Here is a 9,926-nt window from a genome sequence, read left to right as displayed (position 1 = left end):
TCCAAAAATAGATCAAGATTTTAACGAGGCAACTCATGTTGATATGTGGGCATCCAAGGGGGAGTGTTGAAAAGTCTCATGGGCAATGAATGCCCACAGTTCCATTTGTAGAAAATGAAAGTGGAAAATGAATTGTGCTGTCAGAAGACGCGTTACAAATTTCAACATGCAGTTAATGCATCAGTATGAAGTTGCTCTATAAATAGAGCACTCCATATGTTTTCATGTAACAGAAAAGAAAAGAGGGAAGAGAAAGAGAGGAAGAGGAGAGGAGAGAATAAATAGAGTTATCTTTGTACTCTTATTATTCCAATTATAATGAAAGCACCACTACTGCCCGAGGACGTACTCCAGTCACATTGACTGTAGAGGAACCTCGTAAAATTTGTGTCTTGTTTTATTTATTCCACTGTACACACACTGTCGATTTTACAACATATATATATATATATAATTATTATAGATAGTTAATATTTTGGGGGTATAATTATTATAGTATATATAATTATTATAATTATTATAGACTTTATAGTTAATTTAATATATATATATATATTTATTATAATTTTTAGGGGTATAAAATTGTTAAATTAATGTATATAATTATTACAATATTTTTTTAGGGTTATTAAATTATAAAAATAATATTCTGCTTATCGTGTATCGTGTTACCCACGTGTATACCCGAATCAACCCGTTATCTTAACAGGTGCTTATCGGGTTACCCGATAACGACCCAATTCGTTATCGTGTCAACCCGAACATCTGTTAATTTCGTGTCGTGTCGTGTCGGGTTATCGGATCGTGTCAGAAATTGCTAGCCTATATGGGAGCAACTAAAGGTAGCTATGCATGACGATTATTTTGTTTTCTAGTGATTATTTTTTGTTTCCATTTAGCTTAGAATTATTCAAACCCCTGTTTGAAGATAAATTATTCTGAAATGCAAGGACTCAATCGGTCATGACTTGTAAGGTCAAGATATTATTTTATGCAAAGACTCAAGTTTTGTTTTCTAGTTATTATTTTTTGTTTCCTTTTACCAATTTCAATATCAATTTATTATGTTCACAAAATTTCAAACGAGCTTATTAGAGATTGCTTACAGTGATAGCTCTAGATATCTATATATATATCTGGATATGTATATATATCTATATTCATGCAAAAGGATTTCTATTTTTTTTTAATGGGATTAGTTGTGAGACTCATTTCATATCAAATTTTAACGATTAGAACATTTATTTCGTAAGTCGATTTGTAAATCATTCGTATAAATATTCAATTCAATTTGAAACTATTTGCTTATTAAATTATATGATAAAATTTCAGTATTTCTTAGAACATGATGTTCGCAATTTCTTTAAACTCAATTAAATGCCTTATATATTTTCAATTTGGCTCATATTTTGCAAAGATGATCTATGAGGTGCAAGTTGAAAAATAAATGTTTAAAATCATTAAAGTTCGATATGGTATGAGCTCCCTTCTTAAATACCCTTATACATATAGGTGCAACCGATGGTATGCAGCCGTGTACGGTTGTTTTTTTTTTTTTTTTTTTTTTTTTGTGGTGATTATTATTTTAATTTTTTTGCTTCGAATAATCGAATTATCCAAATCCCAATGTACGTTTGAAGAGAATTTGCAGGGCATGAAGGAAACCGCATGCAAACTGAAACCATTTAGTGTGCATTTTCCAAGCTCTTGAATGCGTCAAAGAAAGATTTTCAAACCCTTGAATGCGTCAAAGAAGGACTTTCAAACCCTTGAATTTTCCAGAGTGAATTTTCGAGAGGGGGCTGCACATGAAAACAACTAAAGATTAAAAAGTTGTTACTCAACCAAAAAAAAAAAAAAAAAAAAAAGCTATTAGCTCATTTGAAAATGCTTCTAAAATAGCTTAAAACACTTTTAGAAAAAATGTTATTGGGTTATAAAAGTACTTGAAGTGCTTCATGTAAGAAATATACATATCATTCAATTTCTTAAATGTTATACGTACAAAATAAATAAATTTAAAATCTACTTAATAAATATATATATATATATATATATATATATATATATATACACCATTGAAATTGATGGGATACGAATTCTACGAAACTAATTTCAACGATCCAACAGTTAAACTTGTTTGTATATGCTTCGAGATCGCATCAACAAAAAATCACAAAAAACAAAAATTCAAAGATCAAGTAACGGGACAAAACTTTTCGACAGTTATCAATGAAAAATCACGATTTAACGGTTATCTTAACTCTGATTTTGATGATTTTTTACAGCTACACTCCTTGACCCTATATGAATACAATGAATGAACTCGATCTTCAATTTAAAATATTTACACTAGTGGATACCACAAAATCTTATGTTATACTTAATGAAAGTATGAATAAACTTTTAAGTGTTAGTGAATCTATTGTTTTGATGGAATATACATTCTACGAAAACTAGTTTCAACGATCTAACCGTCAAACATGTTTATATATACTTCAAAATCGCATACGCCAAAAATTGCAAAAAACAAGCATTCAGAGATCAAGTAACGGGAAAAAACTTTTCGACGGTTATCAACCAAAATTCACGATTTAACTGTTATTTTAACTCCGATTTTGATGATTTTTTATAGCTACACTCCTTGACACTTATGAATACAATGAATGAACTCGATCTTCAATTTAAAATATTTACAATAGTGGATACTACAAAATCTTATGTTATACTTAATGAAAGTATGGATAAACTCTTAAGTGTTAGTGAATCTATTGTTTTGATGGGATACACATTCTACAAAAACTAGTTTCAACGATCCAACCGTCAAACATGTTCGTATATACTTTAAAATCGCATACGCCAAAAATCACAAAAAACAAACATTCCGAGATCAAGTAGCGGGAAAAAACTTTTCGACAGTTATCAAGGAAAAATCACGATTTAACGGCTATTTTAACTCCGATTTTGATGATTTTTTATAGCTACACTCCTTGACCCTATATGAATACATTGAATGAACTCGATCTTCAATTTAAAATATTTACACTAGGGGATACCACAAAATCTTATGTTATACTTAATGAAAGTATGAATAAATTATTAAGTGTTAGTGAATCTATTGTTTTGATGGGATACGCATTCTACGAAACTAGTTTCAACGATCCAACCGTTAAACATGTTTGTATATACTTTGAGATCGCATATGTCAAAAATTGCAAAATACGAACATTCAGAGATCAAGTAACAGGACAAAACTTTTCGACGATTATCAACGAAAAATCACGATTTAACCGTTATTTGAACTCCGATTTTGATGATTTTTTACAGCTACACTCCTTGACCCTATATGAATATAATGAATGAACTTGATCTTAAATTTAAAATATTTACACTAATGGATACCACAAAATCTTATGCTATACTTAATGAAAGTTGAGGATTTTGTAAAAGGAATAACATGCAAGCTTTGAGTTTCATTGGCAAGGTTTAAACTTTTGAGAAAGGTTTCACAACCTTGAAAATAAAAACTCTTTCATTTTGCATATCCTTGCACATTTAATATTTTGTAATAGACTAGTAGTGTATGAATGTTTGTTTATTAGGCTCTTATTTTCGAGTGTAAATGTAGTACTTAAACGACAAATGTTTTTTAATGTTTTGAAGTAATATTTATGTAGCAATGTGTGGTATGTGCAAATTTAAGAAAAATATATATATTTTTCTTAACGGGTCATAACAGGTCGGGTCACTTGGGTAAAGTGACCTGTTAAGATAACAGGTGTGACATGACACGACCTATTAAGATAATAGATGTTACAGGAAAATGACATTAACACGACAGACACGACTCGTTTGCCAAGCCTAATGATATTGAAGACAAAGAGTATATACTTGATTCTCGAGTCTCCAATTTGTTCGGAATCGAGATTCGGACACAACCTCATCAGAATACATACTACAGTTGAGCATAATAAAATAGACAAAAAAAATAAAAACAGCAAGAAATTTACAACATCACCAAAATACGAACCACAGCTGAGCAGGATAAAATACACAAAAAAATTAAAAACAACGAGAAATTTACAAAGTTCATCAAAATCCGGATTAGCTCATGTATTTGTTGTCTATGTATATTGTGTTATACAACAATCGAAGTTCAACTAGTATTGGTGTTGTGGCGTGGAAGTCTTCAAAGAGAAGACATGATTCAAGCAAAGTTGGTAGGTCTTGACTTTGTGGGTTTGCACGCAATTGTGGACGCAATAAATGGCAATGAGAAAAAAGCTGCACGCTATAGGCTACGTACAACAAAGGGTTTAAGTATTGCGTGTGAACAAAAAGACTGATTTGGTCTTAGTTGTTGGCGTCAATTTAATGAATTGCCGGTGTATGTCTATACCTAGATGCAATGTCTGTGCATTTGGTAAACATTCGAAGATGAACACGGGGTCAGATAAAATCAGAGAGTAAGAGAGAAAGATCTTTTGGGAGAGAGTAGAGTTTTTGGAAAATAATGTGAGAGTCTGTACAAGGGTTTCTGTTTGTGTTATGTTAACTCAAGTATATCTTGTACTTAATATTTTTATAGTAAAAAGCAATATCTTTCCTAGAATGTAAGCACACGATTTTGTTGATCCTCGTAAATTTTTCGATGTCTTTATTTCTTGTTTATTTTATTTTGCTCAATTGTGGTTTATATTCTAGTATAGTTATGTAGAACTGAGATTTAAATTGCAACCTCACCATAAGGTTTGTAGAATAAAATAAACAAGAAATAAAAACATCGAGAAGTTTTCGACAAAATTCTGCCTATGTCCTAGGAGAAATATTGTTCTTCATGACAATAATAACAATTACAAGATACACTTGAATTAACATAACCCAAACTCGAAACCTTGTACATCCTCTCACAGTATTCACTCTCTCCCAAGAGATCTTTCACTCCTACTCTCTAATTTTCTTTCAACCCGTGTTCAACTTCGAATGCTTAATAAATGCACAAATAGTGCATCTAATTATAGGTATCCATCAGTAACCCATTAAAGTGATGTCAACAACTAAGACCAAATTGGTCTTTAGCTCACACGCAATATTTAAACTCTTATGTTGTACCTAGCCAGCTTATAGCGTGCAACACTTTTCTCCATTTGCCACTTAATGCATGCACAATTGCATGCAAGCCCACAAAGTCAAGACCTGCTTCCAACATTGCTTGCAGCAGTCAAATCATGTCTTCTCTTCGAAGACTTCCACGCCACAACACGGATTTTTTAAAATCTCTTAAATTTGTCGGCATCTTTATTTTTTATTTATTTTAATATGCTCAACTGTGGTTTTGCTGGTTTGCATTGTTATGACATTGGAATTTGAATCTCAGTTCTGCACAATTACAACGGAATACAAACCATATTTAAGCATGATAAAATAAACGAGATGTAAAAACATTGAAAATTTAACAAGATTAAGCAAAATCCTGTATATATTACCCGAACCCGAACCCACAAACAAGTATAAGATACACTTAAGTTATCATAACCCAAACCCAAAACTCTTGTACACCCTATTACACTAATTCCCAAAAAATCTCTCTCGGGAGCTCTTTCACTCTTACTCTCTGAAAATCATAACGATGTAATTAAAGGGTGATAGTATCACACACACAATACAACCATTACATGCATTCCTTAATGTCAGAAGGATAATTTTTAATCTTGAGGGCTTTTGTTACAACAATTAGACGACAGCACCCCCCAAGCCCTGTTGCCGATTTTTAAGAAGAAAAAGGACTGATGCAAAAGTGTTGTCGAAAGTTAAGAAACGAAGAGAACACTTGTTATCAGCAACCATTTAACAAAGTCCAAACGAGAAGCAATAAACAGAAAGCTAAGGTACTGAAATACACCCAACCCTGCTCAAAAGTTTCATCGTCAACGGACTGACAAAATTTGTTCATTTAAGGAAGTTTTAACGAAAAGTTCGTAGTATTATTCACTTTAACAAAAAACCACATTTTTACATTAAAAAATCAAACCTGATACTATTCACTTTACTCTTTATTTTGTCTTTATTGTTAAAACTAAAAATTTTCAAATTTTTTTCATTAGTTTTTCTTTCATTTAAATTGCATCTAAAGAAAGAGATATGCTTTCATCTTGATTGTTAAAAGTCAGAAACAGCATCACCTATAGCTATTCTGAAAATAAATGCACTCCAAAACTCCATCCACCTTTCCATGCCTTGGTTGTTTAGACCCTTGGCATCAGCCTCGGCGATTCTACCCCCAAGCCCAGCCGGCTTTGGTTGACTTTAGGGTAACGTCAGTCACGGGCTGGTCCAATTTTTTTAGCACTTGCATGCGAAACAGAAAAGAAGGTGTGGGTTCCGCTTGCAATGTTCATCAAGAAAAATTAATAAAAAAAATTTGAAAACTTTGAGTTTTAACGATAAGGATAAAATAAAAGTTAAAATAAATAGTACCAGAATTGACTTTTTAGTATAAAAATATATTTTTTCGTTAAAGTGAACAGTACCGAGAGTTTTTCGTTAAAGTTCTCTAAGAATGTTTGCCATGTGGCTCCATCCTAGACTTCCGATCCACAAAATTTTCTGGAAATCATAATAATAATAATGATAATAATAAATAATAATTTCTTAAAAATCAAAATGCAATTCAAAATATTGTTAATTGTCATCACTGTATAATAAGTTTCTTCTGGACATATGATATAAAAAGTAGGGTTGTGATTTTCACACCCTTAACTATTTTTCCCACATCCCTCCATATTTTTTAATACTTAATTGGTATCCTACTATTTAATCTTCCATATATACCCCTCCCTATTTAATCTTTCATTAATTACCATCAAAAAGTAGGAAGGGTATATATGGAAGATTAAATAGTAAGATACCAATTAAGTATTAAAAAATAGGAAGGGGTGTAGGAAAAGTAGTTAAGGGTGTGTGAAAATCACAATCCTAAAAAGTACTGACAATCAGCTTTATATCGACTTACGCCATGGCAAAACTTTAAGAATGTCTAACTATTATTGATGCTACTTTGACACATAAAATTATCACTTTGTTGACACACTCTCCAATATTAAATGAGACTCACATACAATTAGTAGAGCTCAAATGTATTATTTCAAGTGTCAACAAGCATGTTACTTTTTTTGTGTCCGAATAGTTTTATTGGACTATCAAATTTTAGAACAATCTTTACATCACGATGAAAGCAAACAAATAAAAACTTAAAGACTCATACTATTTGGATATACAAAACTAACACATTTGTTGACACACTCTCTAATACAAGTGCAGTCCAAATACAACAGTAAGACTAACCTTTATTAGAAAGCATGTCGCCAAGTGTGTTAATTTTGTGTATCAAATATTTTTATTAAAAATGAAAAATATATAATAAAAAGTAGAATCTAGTCTCTCAACCTTCTTTTCGTTTTGTACATGTACACTGCCATCTAAGTCTTCACATAGAGCAAATCTTGTACATTATCAAGGAACTGAAAATATGTGTGCCTCCATGTCTTCTTAAGAACTAAAGTACCGCAAACTCCCCAAAATCCAACAATGAAACCTAGGGTTGCAAAGAAATAAAACCAAGGAAGCTCATCACTTTCATTGTTCGCATCTTGGTTGTCATTCTTATTATCCGCCTCAATTTCTTTGCACTCATTTGGAAGTGGAGCACCACAAAGTTTAGGGTTCCCCTCAAATGCAGAAGCGTTGAAGCTCTGGAGTTGTGTGCCCTTTGGTATTTGTCCTTCAATATTATTGTACGAGACATTAAATTCTCTCAAGAAATTAAGGCTCGCCATTGACCAGGGAATTTTTCCGGACAAATGATTCGTGGAGAGGTTCAAAACCTCTAAATATTTTAGGTCAGATATTTGGTCGGGAATGTCTCCTAAGAAGTTGTTGCTGTTAAGATACAACTCACGAAGAAATAGCAATTGGCCAATCTCAGTAGGTATACTACCACTAATATTATTGAGCCCAAGGTCTATTGTTCCAGGAAAGTTAGACAACCTACGTGGCCAAAAACGTGGATTTTTAATTGGGAGGCTAATGAGAGGAAGTTCAAATTCATAATCGTCTAGTCGAGATTCATCCATCATTAACATTGGTAAGCTACAAAGTTGTTTTGGAAATTCACCTGAAATTTGGTTGGATGATAGACTCACAAAAAAGAGTTTTGGAAGAGTCCCTAACCAACTTGGAATTGACCCTGAGATTTGATTAAAACCCAGATACAACATCTCTAGATTCTTTAGGTTTGATAACCATCCAGGTATCTGACCAACGATCCCACATCCGCCCAAACTCAAGACACGAAGATTCTGGAATCCATGAAAGTCAACCATGTCATCATCAGTTGGCATTGCCTCACCGCTAAACGAACTAGCAAGGAAGAGTGCATGAAGACTTTTGCAACGCATTAATATCTTTATTGCCCCTGTGATATTGGTCAATTGTACACTACCAAGCGAGAGGAATGACAATGATTTCAATGAAAGAATCTCAGGATGTACTTGTCCTTTTAGATAAGGATTTACACTCAACCGAATTGCCTTTAGGGACCTGCATGAGTAAAGGCTTATTGGCAAGATACCAGTGAAGTTATTCCCACCTAGGTCAAGTTTGCTAAGGTGGCTGAGTTTGGAGAAATTAGGCTTGGTGACATCCCCTTCCAAGTAGTTGAATCCTAAATGTAGTTCTACAAGGTTTGTGCAATTCATCAAAGATGGGGGCAAATTACCTTGTAAGCTGTTGAAACCAAGATTCATGAATTTCAACTTGGAGAGCTTCCCAAAATTGAGAGGGATGACACCACTCAAATGATTATAGAAGAGGTCAAGGATTGTAAGGTGGGTGAGGTTGGTAATTCTTTCACTAATGACTCCATTTAGTGAATTGACAGGTAATGCAAGTTCCTCAAGTTTGGTAGCGTTGTAGATATCTTCTGGAAGTGATCCTGACAAATTATTGTGACCGACACGAAAAATTTGCAGTTTGGAACACCCACCAAACCCACAAGAAATGTTTCCACTAAATTCATTGGAGGAAAAATCCAATATTCTTATGGAAGGAGACGATCGAAGACAAATAGATGATGGGATAGGCCCAGAGAAGGTGTTGTTGCTGACATTGAAACTAGTCAAATTCCAAGCTTGTTGGAAGAAAGAAGATGGAATTGCACCATGAAAGTAATTGCATGACAAATCTATTGTCTGAATACTTTTTGGTGGTATAGAAAACGGAAACTTTCCAGAAAAAAGGTTATAGCTCAAGTCAAAGATTTCGAGGCAATTCAAGGATGGGAAGAATTTAGTTTCAAGTGTACCATGAAGTGAATTGTGGGAAAGGTTCAAGTGGGTGAGATGTGTGAGATTTTCAAGTGATGAGACAAACATACCTCCTTTGAGCCCTTTGGAGGGTAAGAGCAAATGTATGACCCGACCCTCCTGATTACAAGTGATGCCGTTCCAATGACAACAATCAACTAGACTACTCCAATTTAGAGGGGAAGAAGATAGAGTTCGGGCGAAAGCTCGGAGAGAGGTGTGATCAGCTTGGTTGCATGCATGAATATTTGTTGTTGATAAAATGGAAGAGAATAACAATATGAGGAGGAAGACAAGAGCCATTTTTTACCTAAGATATTGCTTACAGTAGCAAGCCTACATCTATATATATGGGAGCAACTAAAGGTAGCTATGCATGACGATTATTTTGTTTTCTAGTGATTATTTTTTGTTTCTATTTAGCTTTGAATTATTCAAACCCCTGTTTGAAGATAAATTATTCTGAAATGCAAGGACTCAATCGGTCATGACTTGTAAGGCCAAGATATTATTTTATGCAAAGACTCAAGTTTTGTTTTCTAGTTATTATTTTTTGTTTCCTTT

At 33.2% G+C, this 9,926-nt stretch overlaps 1 protein-coding gene across 1 annotated transcript; it reads right to left on the bottom strand.

The window, feature by feature from the left end:
* Positions 1–7,018: 7,018 nt before the first annotated feature.
* On the bottom strand, positions 7,019–9,558 carry LOC137714109 (receptor-like protein 2). Its single transcript, XM_068453397.1, has one exon. The coding sequence runs from the start codon at positions 9,429–9,431 to the stop codon at positions 7,479–7,481; it is 1,953 nt and encodes a 650-aa protein (XP_068309498.1). The 5' UTR covers positions 9,432–9,558; the 3' UTR covers positions 7,019–7,478.
* Between the last annotated feature and the right edge of the window lie 368 nt (positions 9,559–9,926).

Source organism: Pyrus communis, chromosome 14, assembly GCF_963583255.1.
Source record: "Pyrus communis chromosome 14, drPyrComm1.1, whole genome shotgun sequence".
Classification (NCBI taxonomy): domain Eukaryota; kingdom Viridiplantae; phylum Streptophyta; class Magnoliopsida; order Rosales; family Rosaceae; genus Pyrus; species Pyrus communis.
The sequence above is the reverse complement of the archived record's forward strand: the minus strand, read 5'-3'. Positions and strand labels throughout refer to the sequence as shown.

Excerpts from the sequence above, each read along its gene's own strand:
- LOC137714109 (XM_068453397.1), bottom strand. The coding sequence starts at position 9,431 with ATGTTTGTCTCATCACTTGAAAATCTCACACATCTCACCCACTTGAAC.